This window comes from Solea senegalensis, linkage group LG2 (assembly GCF_019176455.1).
Source record: "Solea senegalensis isolate Sse05_10M linkage group LG2, IFAPA_SoseM_1, whole genome shotgun sequence".
NCBI lineage: Eukaryota > Metazoa > Chordata > Actinopteri > Pleuronectiformes > Soleidae > Solea > Solea senegalensis.
This window is the reverse complement of record NC_058022.1, coordinates 15,528,757-15,542,949: the sequence shown is the minus strand read 5'-3', so window position 1 is coordinate 15,542,949 and position 14,193 is coordinate 15,528,757. Positions and strand designations below refer to the sequence as shown.

Below are 14,193 nucleotides of genomic sequence, written 5' to 3'. Positions count from 1 at the left end.
ACCTTCATGTATTTATTTCTTTATTTATTGACCTGAACAGCCTTTTGCACAGTAGAAACATGATGAGACATGATCTGTCAGCTGGAGCAAATCACAGCTGATTGAGGGCAAATACAGGTTGCTAGCCCAGTCCGTCGCAGGGCAAATACACAGAATGGAACAACCATTCACTCTTCATGTTTTAAGACCGTGAGAGGAAACTACTTGGAGAAAACCCCTTGACGGATTAAAACTGGTGACCTTCTTGTTGTGAGCCAACAGTGCTACCACTATTCCGCCGTGTGTATTTTGGATTTTTAAACCTGAAACCTCAACTTTGGCTTTTTGAGTACCTTGATTTTTTTCAAGCTTTTTCAAGTAATTTTGTTAATTTCATCTGCCATATTTTTCTATTTTATATATGTTATATGACATGGTGTCTGTCTGTCAAGTCAGAAATAGCTCAACAACTTTTGGATAGATTGAAATGGATTTTCACGCAGTTGTCCCCAGAGCATGAAACCATATAACTTGATGTTTGGATCAACCCCAGCTGTATGTCAGTGAACAAATATTTCAACGCAGTCTGCTTGTCAGCACAACATTGTATTATTCATTAAAACACACTGCATTGCAACATAAAACACAGCAGAATGGCATCATACATTGCACTACAGCAATCTGCAACTAATCTTCTGATGTTGGGTTTGACCAAAACCTAACATTAAAACATTTTGTGGACAAATTGAACATTCCCCATGGTTTGCAGAAAAGGAAAACAGCATTGTTTTCTGGGAGATGACTAACTAAACAGGCTTAAAACATGGTTATCATGATGTGTGTAAGTTTATTAGCATGCTAATGGTATCATTTAGCTCAAAGTAAAGCTGTGGCTAAATAAAACCTCACAGATCAGCGTGGCTGTGTAGACTCTTGTTCAAAATGCATAAACACTACACATCTGCTTTGTCTACTCTCACATACAATTGTGCAAACAATCCAGACATCCCAGACCTGCAAATTAAATGAGCAATTATCCTGATTAATGCAAAAAGCACTGCCACCGCTCATGCATGAGAAATTAGAAATTATTAACATAAGTAATACAACTATACATGAATTTACCATCTTCTCTGAGTGAGTAATGCAAATGCAGAAATGAAAGTGTTAGACTGAAAGTCTAGAAAAGTCACTCAGCCTGTTTGTGGTATTCTGTTTTAATGCTTCAGTGATTGACCAAGATAATACGGAGCCCGTCTGGTGACATGGGTGGAAATTTTTTTTTTTCCAAGTTCCAGATTGATGGGGTGGTGTCATAGGCGTCTGATTTCATCTGATTTTACGATGAATTTCTTTGTTTTCTAATTCATGCTATATAGCATGTTTTGATGGACTCCGAACCCAGAGAGGGTGCTGCTCTATTCGGGCAGGTCAGAGGGTGAGAGAAGGTCCTGGGTCGGGAAGGAGCCACCTAATAATCATCTCATTCCCACGCATTTAAGCAAGTCGTAATAGGAATAGGATCTCGTTCCCGCGCGTTATTAATTCGTGGCCACGGAATATTTTTTTTCCAACCATGTCACCAGACGGGCTCCGTAAGATAATTTGCCACTGCAAAATACAAAACTGTGGCACTGTGCGAGAGGTTGGTAGTGTATTCCGACTGAATATACAGAGTTCAGACACCAATAGACAAAAGTCATTTGAGAGTTTAAAAGTTTTATTTTTTTTAATGATGTTCACACAAAAAAATAACAGGAAAATACTAATGTGTCCATGTGTAAAGTAGTTATTAACGCAAGATGAATCCAGCAAATAAAAAAAGTCATATGCATTCCTTTTATTGGATCATGTATTGTCCTTTGCAGTGATTTGTCTACAGCTATATATATAATATGTGTGTGTGTGTGTGTTTGTGGGTTTTATATATAATATATTTTAGAGGGTTGTATGAGGCCTTCATATAATCTATTTCAAAGTTACAGGATTTATATAATTTTATTTCTACTTTACATAAAATATTGTGTACACAAGGCAAGATTTATTTTCACAGCAGTTCACATTGGTTTTTAAACCCATGTCTCTCATATATGGCTTTAAAATCAATAATCAAGACAAAATAACTACAGTTTATTTGTTGAGCAGTGTTTCCAGTGACTTAATTAGTGCGGTAATAATAGCAGACATGGTGGCAGAGTGATGTGTCAATGCATTCACACTTTGGCCACTGGGGGAACTTCCAGAAGCTGTCTCTGCAGCTTTCAACAGAGACACGTAGTTCATGACAATTTCATCTACCTTGGCCACCACCTCACACCGGTCCCTCTCTGTGCTCAGGCCTTCCACCAGTGACATGCAGGCTTGCGTTAGACAGCAGACTGTGTGAAAGCTGTGTGTCAGAGTGAGTAGTAACTCCTCTGGGCTGCTGTACTCCTGGGGCATCTGACTGCAGGAGCTGCTCAGCACTTTGGCCTGCATGATAAGCAGCTGGGAGCATGTTTCCATATCAGTGTCATGGACCTCATGCTTATCCATACTGGACAAGTGGCCTATGCTGGAACGCAACACACTGACCATCTCTAAGGCATCCTTCCTAGCAAGTGCGAACCCTGTGTGGAGGCTATAGGTTTTGCCCTTCATGGAATTTACACATGCTAGCCTTGCTGCAAGGCTCACATCATTCACAGGAGTAGCCTTATTACTCTGCTCAGCTTTATGGCCTGCTTTCTGCTTTGTTTTTTCCTCACAGCAGATAGACACTGTGCTGAGAGAACACAGAGCATCAGGGGGCATGTTTCTGTTTTCTCTATCACCATCAGTATTTGTCTTTTTCCCCCGGAGGAAGCAGTGGCTGAACGGCCCTCGGCACCTCCAGGTACCTGCATCCAACCTCGGCGCTGTCGATGCTGCCAGCAGCTGTGTGGCTCCTCTTTGCAGCCCTCTACCAGGTGAATCAGAGGTGACCGAACCCTGGGAAAAGCTTTTGGGTAAGGTTTTGGCAGAGTATATTCTCTGTACTTTGGGGGCTTCTTGAGACTGGAAATTCTGACTACCACTCTTCCATGTAAGTGTGGCTTTGGTCTTCTCTATCAGTGCTTCTAAGCTCCTAGAACCTGGCATCATAGTGCTCCAACTCCTCCTGAGCATCCGAACCCTGTGTGGCTTCCTGATGCTGCCTGTTGTTGGGTCATATGACGATCCGTTTGAGGGGATAGCCAGGGCGTGTGAGTTGGGTTCGGAGATAGCCCTTGTTAGCTGACTGGGCTCTGTGCTACTTTGTAATGACGGTGGTGACATGGTTTTGGTGGTGGTCTTGTTACAGAGAGCTAAAGATGAATCTTTCCCAGGCTTCTTCAGCTGTGTGCAAGCTACACTAGGGGTAGTAGGAAAATAAAGAGAACTGTTAAGCATCTACCTGACAACAAAACGTCTTCTCAAACAAATAGTTTTTATGCTTTTGAATTATGCAGACAAATGGTGTGATATTTTATGAAATACTGATGATTATCAGATTGACATCTATGACACTTAACAAAGCATGTGTTTTGAGAAGCAATATCTGCATTCTAATACTTGAAGTTAGCTAATGAACAAATTGTGTTTTATTTGCCTGATCTGTACAAAAATAACAGTGGTTATATTCTGGACTTCTTCTTGGATGAACACAATAAAAAAACATGACAGAAATTCCCTGCACCCAGTGCTGGGCACATACCCACTGAGAAACCACATCATGTGTTTTTTACACTTGACTTGTTTTATTTGTCCAGGTTTTGAGATATCATTCTGCTTGTATATATGAAAGGAGAATGAGATTTAATTTGTGGCGCTCACAGCTTCAAACTTTTATTAAATTAAATGTATAAATACAATTTGAATGACTTCATTTCCCATGGGGAATATTGTCACAGAATACCTTTTTTTCCCAATGAAAATTGCAGACAGTGTATCCTGTGGCCCACAAAAAGTATTTATTAAAAATATATCCCAAAACATGGACACATGTAGACAAAATTGGAATTGCCATTGGAATAGTTTTGTAAGTTGAGCAAATTGTCTGCATGGACTACATTCCTGTCCTTATTTGTCTATAATGACCAACTATCTTAAATGTCCTTGTTTTGCTTGCCATTAATGCAGATATAGATAAGAGGGAGCATACTACTGTGTCGTTTTACCTGTGGTTTCTTTTATCTTGGGAATCCGGTGACTGCCATCCCGTGCATTTGTGAACCCAGGCTCAGCACTGGTAGCTGCGTGGATCTTCCTCAGCAGGGTGGGATCCATGGGATGGCCAACCTTCCCCTGGCTTGGAGGCCCATAAGCCCTCTCCTCAGCAGCTACATAACTAATCCCCTTGATGGAGGACTCTGACAGTATATGCATATTGTCCGTGGCACAAAGGGGAGAATCCATCGGAGTGGCACAGCTGCTGCTGCCTGTGCTGCAGCCAGCATCTATAGAAGAACACTGTGAGCTTTGGAGTGAATGCATACCCTCATTCTGTATCGATGACATACGCTTGCTCACATGGTATTCATATAACCGCGTGGTGTCTTGCTCTGACGCTGGAATCTTAATTTGCTGCTGCTCATTATCCTGTTTTGTGGCATCTCCCTGTGCAGAGATGGGCCCTTGGGATGGGGAGCGGAGATGGGCATTTATCTTTTGGCTTCTTTGATCCGAGTCCTGTTTTTCTCCCTTGATTATCAACCTGTCTGTAAAGGGAGCCTGTGACTTATTCACACATTCTGGAGAGAGGCTCTCTGCCATTTTGTTTACAGTTGCTTTCTGCTGCATTGCTTGATGCATGTCTTTTAAGTGAATCCTCCCTAGATCGAGTTGATTCATGTAATAAGAATCTCTCACAGTGAAAGCATTATACTTCCCAACAAGATGAGGGGGCTCCTCTTTAGCTGAGTCTTGAGAAGTCATGTGCAATTTGTCAGAGGATTCACAGGTATCTCCCTGCATTCTGCTGTCTGCCTCCCTCTGTTTTCCTCTCTGTCTGCTCATTACTGAGCCCATGTGCATCTTAGTGAAGTATTCACTGACGGATTTTATTTCCATTGTCTCTGGCTCCATCTCGCCTCCATCTGAGTGAAATATCTGAGAGGAAGCAACAGCAGATGATTTCACCTCGTCGTCCTGATGCTCCTGTGGATTGTACTGCAGAGTTCCTGCTCTACCATCACTCTGTGCAGACACATTGGCCTTTTCATCATTCATGGCGTGGTATCCTTCTGCAGTGGCTACATGCATCCTCAGGTGGCTCTCTAAGTGTCGTTGAGCGCTGGCCAGCTCAGAGCTTTCTGTCATCTCAGAAGAGTTTGTCTCGTTGCCAGAATCTGAGGACTCAGGACTAAATGCTCGTGATATTTCTACACCTGTGTACCACAGAAAAACAAACACTTCATTAACAATCTCATCTGAGGCAAGTGGAAATTATCACAGGTTATGGAGTGAGTCAAATATAACTGATTGTAATTAAAATGTAAATGAGTATGTGGATGAGAAAAGTGTAAATGGGTTCTTAAATATAACAATTACCATACAAAATAGGCCTATAAATCACTACATGACAACATTGTACTACTATAAAATATTAACAGAGAATTCTCACTGACTTGCAATGGTTTGCTCAATTGCTGTTTAAATTTTATTTTCAGTGTTTTCAATATCAGCAAAACTCATCTGGCATTGTGTAAGTGTTCAAATGAAAAAAAACAAACGAGAACAAATCTTGACAAAATGATTTACACTGTAATGAACACAGCTGCTTGTATGTTGAAATGAATGATTAAATAAATACACACACAAATGGAAACATAGAACAAAATGAGTTTATTGAAAAAAAAATGAACAACAAATCAAAAATGAATGGCTGGAACATGTGTGAGGTTAATGAATGAATGTTACAATGGTGAAAGGAGAACCTGTGCTACTATCCGACTGTGCTGGACTCTGTTCTTCTGATGCAGCGAGGGCCTCAAGTGCCTGTAAGGTGGACACCACTGCATTGTCCAGGGGCTCTCCGTTGCCCTCCGCTCTATGGGTGGGCACTGAATCTATGAGAGACACTGGGATGTCATTGCCAGCTCCCTGGGCTCGAGTCCCAGCTCCGCCCTGCTGCTCCTCCTCATCAGAGCTGTCCCTAAAGCCAGGAGGAGGAGCAGCAATGGCCAGGTTAAGAGAGTGCAGCAGTACGTCATTGCCCTCCTCATCATTACCCTCCGGTGGAGGAGGGAGGGAGGTCAAGTCAATGATGTCATCCGTGGACCCTGAGAGAGATAGTAACATAGGCTTGTCAATGTCACTCATCATCATGTCCTCCTCACAGCTGATGTCATCCTCATCCTCAGCATCATCAGTTGTGTCTGCGTAGCAGATATCGTGTAGCAGTGGCTCCTCAATGCACTCAGTAGGACCAAAGATTTTGGTGGTATAGTGATACCCATCCTCATCTTCTATGGCATCCATCATCTTATAGTCCTCCTCGAGACGCCTGTACATGGGGCTGTGATTGTCCAGAATCTCTGGGCTTTCATCCATCAGTCTTTGGTAGCCCAAATTTTGGGGGTTTACACAGTCTAAGGGAGGATCTCCGAATATAAAGGAGACCTTTGCACTCCTGGAGGAGTCTTGGGATTTGGGCCTGGGGATGTTAAGATAAGTTTGGGAGCAAGGGATTCTGCAGCACTCTGCTCTTTCTGCCATGAGCATTGAGTGCTGAGGCTGGTGTATCTCAGTTGTATATACTAGTTGGCCCTCACATCTCCTGTGGTTGACATATTCACACTCCTGGTCAGAATAATCTTGGCTGAACCTCTGGTTATTTCTGTCCTCATACCCTTTATGAGGCGTGCTGTATGTACACTCGATGGCCTGATAGTTCTGCTTTGTTCTCACTGCATGGCCTGAAAAGAGGAACCAGAAACATGAAACAGGTCTATTTGAATTCATCTCTTGCTGAGTCATTGTGTGATCATTTTAGACATACTTGTTTCCATACTGTCTGTATTTTTGGCCACGTTGAAGATGGAGCGTCGGGAGTCCACCAGTAATCTGTAGTACCCAGCAGTCAAACAAGCCAGATTCATCGCATCAACAGACTCCATTAGGAGAGTGATAGGCTGTGAAAAAGGCAGATAATCAATAAATGTTACAGTGGGTCTGTGGAATGAGGTTATAATGACAGAACATACTTGACTTTGTGTTGTCTGTTTAAATTCATAGAATATACACAAAAAATAGTCATCACATTTTGTTGTATAAGGGCAAAAGGTTTGTTAACCTTTACATCCATGACATGTAGTTCCACTCTAACCCTGTTCTCATCTTCTGTATACATCTCGATGCGATTAACATGACTAAAATCAGCCAGAAGTGCCACCAGGTTCGTTTTGGTGTTAATCACATGACTGATTCCATATTTGGGCCCCACCAGCAATGTCACTTCTGTATGCTTCTCGCCTTGCTGTAAAAAAAAAAGGAAGAGAACTCATGTTCTGCATGAAAATTAACAACATGAAACCTGACAAGTGTTATTGTTTCACACACTAGCTGTGCATAATGTAAAATAGCTATGTAGATGGTTTCACTCACAATTAATGTGGATTTAAACACACGTCCTCCATACAGCCTCAGGTCACTGAGATACTTCAGATAATGAACCTTTGCTTGTAAGGCAGTCAGCTACAAAAAGCAGGAAGCAAGATAAAATAATTTAAATTAGTAATTCACAGCTGAAAGTAATGGGCAACTGAGTCAATATTGTTTAATATTATTTAAGCCATCGCCTATATAGATATGGGGCAAGGCAAAGAGAGACAGTGCAAGATACGATATAAAGATAGAGATGAAGATACTACACATAAAGATATGAAGGCTGTACCTTTTTACCAGGGGGCACCAGGTTCTGGTTGGTTTTGAGGATGTGAGTGAGGGCTTTTTTGATGTTCTTCTCTTTCATGCTCGACAGCACTGCGGGAGGCAGAAACAATGCCAAACCCCACTCCTTTCTGTACAAGATTAGAACATAAAGATTCTTAAAATAAGTTACTGGGGGGAGAAGTCATTATTTGAATTAATCTTTAAACCGACTATTGATTAACTGATGAGCTACAGTTAGAATGAATAATCTAGCAGATATTTAGATTCTGGTATTGTAGTAAAACAATACCATAACATAATTTTATTTTTGAGGAACAGCATAATAAACAAGTAGTGTACTCTACAGCTAGAATATGTCACAGGCACAAAAAATGTGGCTCTGCAAATGAGAGACATGAAGTTGAACATGACGCAGTGTGAAATCTGATATACTGTACTTACTCTATATACTTCAGGGAAACTTTCTGGGACTGCTTGGTATTGATGGTTAGAATATACATTTGCAGGGTGGCCAGACGCAGGGCTGTGTCATATTTCAGCTCTGACCCAAACCTCTCCAATACCACATCATTACAGCTCTGGAGGCACCAAAAAGACAGAGAGAAGGTGATAGGCAGCAGGAAGAGGTTACACTTCAGTCAATATTCTCATTACAACACATCCACACTCAAGTCTTACTTACATGCCCCTCTTCGTTGCCATACTTAATTGCAAAACAAAGTTTGTGCTCCATCTTTCTATGTTTACCTGAACATAGAGGTACTCAAATGCTACCGCGTCTCTCCTGAGTAGGTCCAGGGGATCCTTTGGGACAAAAGTGACGCGAAAAAAGCACTTCATCTTGTGTGACCCTGGCCTCTGTGTCACCTAGAGTACGTAATTCAAAGAGAGGTCCCATTAGTCATGAGGTCTACAAAATGCAATATGTTCAGATGAACATTGTTTTTGAGGCCCACTAACACCTAAAAAAAAGTTAAGTGGTGAAGCTGTGTTTTTTCACAAACTATCGGTAGGGACCCACTTTATAAAGATGGCAAACTATTGAAAAGCTTCATTTATGCATGTTATTTATTACATATTGGGAGAATTCTGCAGATTTGTTTGGGGACCCCAAGAAAAACCCACTGACCCATTGGGTCCCGACCCAGGTTTTGGGGATCACTGGGTTAGCTTCAATACATAAATAATTAAATAAACACTGCAACATTTGTTTGTGCACAACAAAAGTAAGAAAAAGAGCCTGCAAATGTGCTAATGCTGTACACGCCAGTACATTAGCAGTAAACATCATGAAAGAGGATATCCTCCGTGTGTGCCGTGTGTGTCCCTCTCTTGTTTAGTGTCACCTGACAGAGTTGTCTCACCTGAGTGAGCATCTCTTGCTCATGCAAGAGCATGAGTTTGCTGGCAGATCCATCAGCTCTTTGCTCCAGCATCAGAGAGAAGTGCTCAATGCTCTTAATGGATAGCTTTTCTTGTAGGGTCAGGATGACGTCCTGACACATGAACAAAGTCATTGTTAATACAACACGAGAACCAATGCAAATCGTGCTCATCTAAAAGCCATTAGTAATTTTTTCCCACCTGAGCACACACTACAGCATGCACACTCCCAAACATCAAATCAGGTTTTTAACTGAAGTGGAAAAAAGATGGAAATGTGGATTGCTGTCCCTGCTCTAGTTATCTTATGATCAAGCTGCTTTTTGTGTGGCCACAGTGAAGTTTGTACTTTATGGTGAACAGTATAGCTATGAATAACATTGAATATTTAGACTGAACTTCAATTTACTTTGTGTAACAGCACTTTGTGAAGCAGGGTGTGTTCGTTCCAGCACCTACCTTAATGGATGTGTTGCTGTCAAATTTAAACGATTTAGTTTGCCCATTCTCCAGGTACACCTTTAGAACATTTGGCATAAAAAGAAGGGAGTTGTCCTTCACAGTTTCCTGAGGATGGGAAGACAATCGTGATAAGTACATTTCACTGTTTTTTCTTGAAAGTTCATACAGCATCTGTCAATAGGACCTGCATTTGAATTGTTTGTAATAAACTACCAAACATTAGGGAAATCAACATAGAAGTGTTGCGTGATTAAAGGAAAATTGCTGAGATGAAATTTCGATACCACTGTCACACAAACATGACAATGATACTGTTAGGAGATGGTTAGCTTAGTTTAGCATAAAAACTGGGAACCAAGAGATCAAGCTAGCAATGTACAAAACACGCACAGTCTGCCCACCTGGCCTGCAAATGTAGATCTTGATTACAACTTGAACCTGACTGACAAACTTTCCAATCCTTCATTTATATACTTCTCTCATTATAGAACTACAATTATCAGGGGGTCTCAGTCTAAGTCCTGTCCTGGGTGCTGATATTGCTCTTATTTATGGATCCACATCCCGAATGAAGCAAAACTGCTCCAATAGTGCTTTTCAGTACACAACCAGCTGAGCTGAGCGTTGGTTGCTGGTATACACAACACCACTCAAATATAGACAACTCTGAGTGTGTGTGAGTTTGAGAGAGAGGAACAGAGCCATCTTTGCTGTATTTCGATCGATCGAAAGCTCACTTAATATTGGGTCATGTGTCTCTCTACTTTGGTTTCTGAATGGACTAAACAAATGATATCATGATAGGTGAGATTAAGAGATGCTGGTAGGCAGTTAAATTGGGTTGGTAATTTTTCCCTCCTTTTTATAAGCCAAGCTAAAGTATGCTAATCATCTCCAGCAGCACTATGAGTAGTAGAAGTAGTAGAAGTAGATTTATCTTCCAACTGAAGTTTGAATAATACATTGAAACAACTAATTTACAGAAATGTGAAACAATGTATTTGTTTCATTTAATATATTTGTGTGAGCCAATATATTAATAAGAATAATGCAAACAGCATAGCTACTCATACATAATCATTCTTTGGTTTTAAAAATGATGCTTGGACTGACCTCTCCTCAGAGGTGTGATCACCTAATGTTTTACTTATTTTTTTTTTTCAATGACATATCCTTTATGTGACAAATCCAAGGTCTCTCTGTAAAAGAGTCCCCCCCCCTTTTCTTGATGTCACACATGTGCTGTCTTTCAACTTAGTGCTGTTTTGCTCATGCATCTCTTTCCTTCTGTTAGTGAATTATAATGTTTTCACTCTGCTCTGTAATCAGTAAGAGTTATAGTCTGCAGTTGTTGTGTCTTCTGCAGAACCGTGATGTGTACAGAATAAATCATGACTTACTGGAACCTGGCCATTGATGATGACCTCTTCAGCAAAGCGGACTTTAACAGGATTAGTCTTTAACTTGGCCTTTTTGGCTGCACTGATGAATGCCGATTTGGGTGACTTTTGGAAGGGAAAAAGAAAACAGAAAAAAACAACTGAGATATAAAAGACAATGCCTCCCATCAGAGATGAGTCACATTGTGTTTTTTTCATCACACAAGTCAAGGATGCTTCCCTCTTGAAGCATGGCGACCTCCCATTTCTCCACTCTGTGCCAATGTAATTAAGTTGGCACTTTGTAACACAGCATATGATCTGTCGCTGCTATCATGTCACTGAGCTTGCAAAGAAGCACCTGCTAAATGGAGTTTACATGGTTGAATAACTATAATCCCTGGCTGATCCTTTGAGTAATGTGGAATTATAAAATCTATGTTTTCCTGCATATCAATCAACTAAAACCGCTTGTTAAGACATTCATCGCACAGAGCCTGGAGAATTGGCACAATAAATGCAAGATGAAAGGATGTACTAATATCAGACTTCCAAGATTTAGGAAATGTGGCTTTATAAACACTTGTTTACACACAGTCACTTGTTGATGCAAATATCTATTGCATATCATATCATCAATACCATTTAGGGATTTAGACATTGTTCAAATGATATTATAAAACACCATAACTACTGTCAACTCTCTAATTCCCTGCCATACTGTACTGCAGCCTACACTATATGGTCCTGTCTGTGAACACACATTGACGTTTTTGGGCTATTTTTAGAGCTTCAACAAATGTCACATACTGTATATGTTCCTGTATATGTCCACCTCCACATTGTGACTCTACCAAATTATATGTCAGACTCATCCGAGCTTTTGTGAAGATCTTATGCTACAACATGAGAGTGACCAAAGATAATCAATTGGACTCAATTTGAGTTAGCCCCAATCTATCACACAGTTATAAGGCTTTACTGACACAGTGGCAGCACAATATGGCATGATTAATGACTTGCCTTCATACAGTCAACAAAATAATCAGCTCTGAACGCACCTCATGAATTGTACTGAATTTCATTCACAGATGACGGAGAAACTTACTGGGTATGGTTGAACAACAGTTAACAAAATGGATTCCTTGCAGCTCCTGCAGAAAAGAAAAAATATATGTTTATAATTGTAGCAAGGATAACAATATATCCCAGTGACGCCCTGAGCAGCCTTGTCTTGCCTGTGTAATGTAAAGTTTTATTGTAGACACAGAGGTTATGTAAGGCCACGAGAACTGTGAAGTAGTGTTAACATGGGGATGTTTTACCTGTAATGTTTACCGTTTACTGACAGCTGCTTCAGTAACACTAATCCAATGAGATGCATGAAAAAACCATCAGCACCAGCATGCAGGTGAATTGCAGCAAATGGAACAGGTGACTAAACAGTTTGGTTGAATTATTTTTGTTTAAAAATATGATAGGGTTTTCTCTTTTAGGATTGGATTTCAGTTTTTGGATCCCATGTTACTACCTTTTATAAAGAATAGAGGCACAGAGATGTACATTCTGAAACAATACGAACAGACTAAATCACAAATTGCCTGTAGGTGTGAGTGTGTGAGGGTTGTTTGTCTCTATTTGTTGGCCCTGAGATGGACTGGCGACCTGTGTCGCGTCTTTCGCCCTACAGTATGTCAGCTGGGATTGGCAGCAGCCCTGTGACCCTCATGTGGAGGATTAAGTGGTAGACAATGGATGGCTCTGCAGAAAATCATTCAAAGACAGCAACATATATTTAGGCAGACATGCTGCCTATAAGGTACACAACAGCTTGACCATTTATCTATTATACCAGACATAAGATCAGATGATGCACCACATCTGTAGAATATTTTGTCACTGCAAATGCATTCCCGCCACTGCATCTTCACGTTTAAAGCATTCAATTAGCAAAACACAGCTTGGCCTTTAATTTATGGTCACAGGAAGGGCAAGTATGTCAAGGAGTTCACCAGTTAGTCCACCACAGCTTGTTTGTAATACACACTGCTTTGCTTGCATCATCTCTTTTCTCGCTACCTGTATTTATCTTAGATTACCTTATGTGTCAGTGTGGCTGCCTGGAAAACAAATGATGTCAACTCCTGAACTAGATCCAAGGTATATTATTTACACTAAAATCAACTGAAAGCAGTAAAATCTTTTGGCTGCTTCAGTGATGATTTACACACGGACTGTTAAAGGAGATGGATGCTTTTGCAAACAAGTATTTTGAAACTAATTTAATTTACAGACCTCTTTTCTGTTGATATCTGTCAAAAAGTCACACTAAATGTACTTGACAAAAATGTTCTGAGGTAGAGTTTCCCAAACTTAGCCAGAATATAGCTAATTATCAGTGATAATAATAATAATAATAAGAATAAATAATCGCGATCTCAGTTTCAATGTATCAATAAATTCCTTTACAAATAAACATTACATTAAAAATGTGAATAACAAAAAATGAGACATTATATCTAATCAAAATGTTTTGAATGTGTTTCAATGAATGTCGTATTTTTACAGGCCAGTCTGAGGCCCACATGACCCACACTTTAGGAAGCACGGTTTTACGTCAGTAGAGGATTAAAAACTTTCCAAAAGGGGGAAATACTTTTTCAGACACTATATTATCAACAGCAACAGATTTAACAAAAGGCAAATGGCATCTCATCTTGATGTGCTGTCATACCTGACAAGGTCAATAACCCTCTCCCTCGGAGCTGAACTGACAGGCTCCTCATTAATCATGATGATCTCGTCTCCTGGGATCAGTTTACCCTCTGATGGACCCCCTGCCAACACACACCAAACAAGTATTAAGTGCAAAATGTGCACAGTCATGTCATTCTTCTTCATTTTCTTGGTTCCCTGTCTTGTTCCTCATGGCTCAAATGAATTCTTAATGACTCAGTGCTGCTTAAATCAATGAATCATCAACGTAAACTACAGCCTTTGAGCCTGTGTGCTTTTCCTCTCACTATATTTTTGGAGGGTTTTGTCTCCCTTGGGGATTGTGTTGATGATGTCCAGGGATCGAATGAGTCACTGCTGC

General features: G+C 40.5%; 1 protein-coding gene and 1 long non-coding RNA gene across 6 annotated transcripts in view; one reads left to right on the top strand and one right to left on the bottom strand.

Annotated features, from left to right (window-relative positions):
- Positions 1 to 14,193, top strand: part of LOC122786243 — a 62,009-nt gene that overhangs the window by 23,222 nt on the left and 24,594 nt on the right. The gene's annotated exons all lie outside the window — the stretch shown is intronic.
- The window catches only part of frmpd4 (FERM and PDZ domain containing 4), a 34,091-nt gene continuing 20,467 nt past the window's right edge, over positions 570 to 14,193 (bottom strand). For 3 of the 5 annotated variants that reach the window (XM_044052205.1, XM_044052213.1, XM_044052219.1), the window contains exons 4-17: positions 13,831 to 13,933; positions 12,205 to 12,250; positions 11,118 to 11,222; positions 9,715 to 9,822; positions 9,237 to 9,368; positions 8,620 to 8,739; positions 8,314 to 8,450; positions 7,874 to 8,000; positions 7,585 to 7,674; positions 7,274 to 7,456; positions 6,980 to 7,112; positions 5,916 to 6,896; positions 4,158 to 5,366; positions 570 to 3,347 (exon numbers count right to left, since the gene is read on the bottom strand). In XM_044052205.1, the coding sequence (XP_043908140.1) occupies positions 2,110 to 3,347; positions 4,158 to 5,366; positions 5,916 to 6,896; positions 6,980 to 7,112; positions 7,274 to 7,456; positions 7,585 to 7,674; positions 7,874 to 8,000; positions 8,314 to 8,450; positions 8,620 to 8,739; positions 9,237 to 9,368; positions 9,715 to 9,822; positions 11,118 to 11,222; positions 12,205 to 12,250; positions 13,831 to 13,933 (4,712 nt within the window). In that variant the 3' untranslated portion in view covers positions 570 to 2,109. The remainder of the gene's footprint in view (positions 3,348 to 4,157; positions 5,367 to 5,915; positions 6,897 to 6,979; positions 7,113 to 7,273; positions 7,457 to 7,584; positions 7,675 to 7,873; positions 8,001 to 8,313; positions 8,451 to 8,619; positions 8,740 to 9,236; positions 9,369 to 9,714; positions 9,823 to 11,117; positions 11,223 to 12,204; positions 12,251 to 13,830; positions 13,934 to 14,193) is intronic. The other 2 variants (XM_044052228.1, XM_044052237.1) reach the window with 1 other exon arrangement.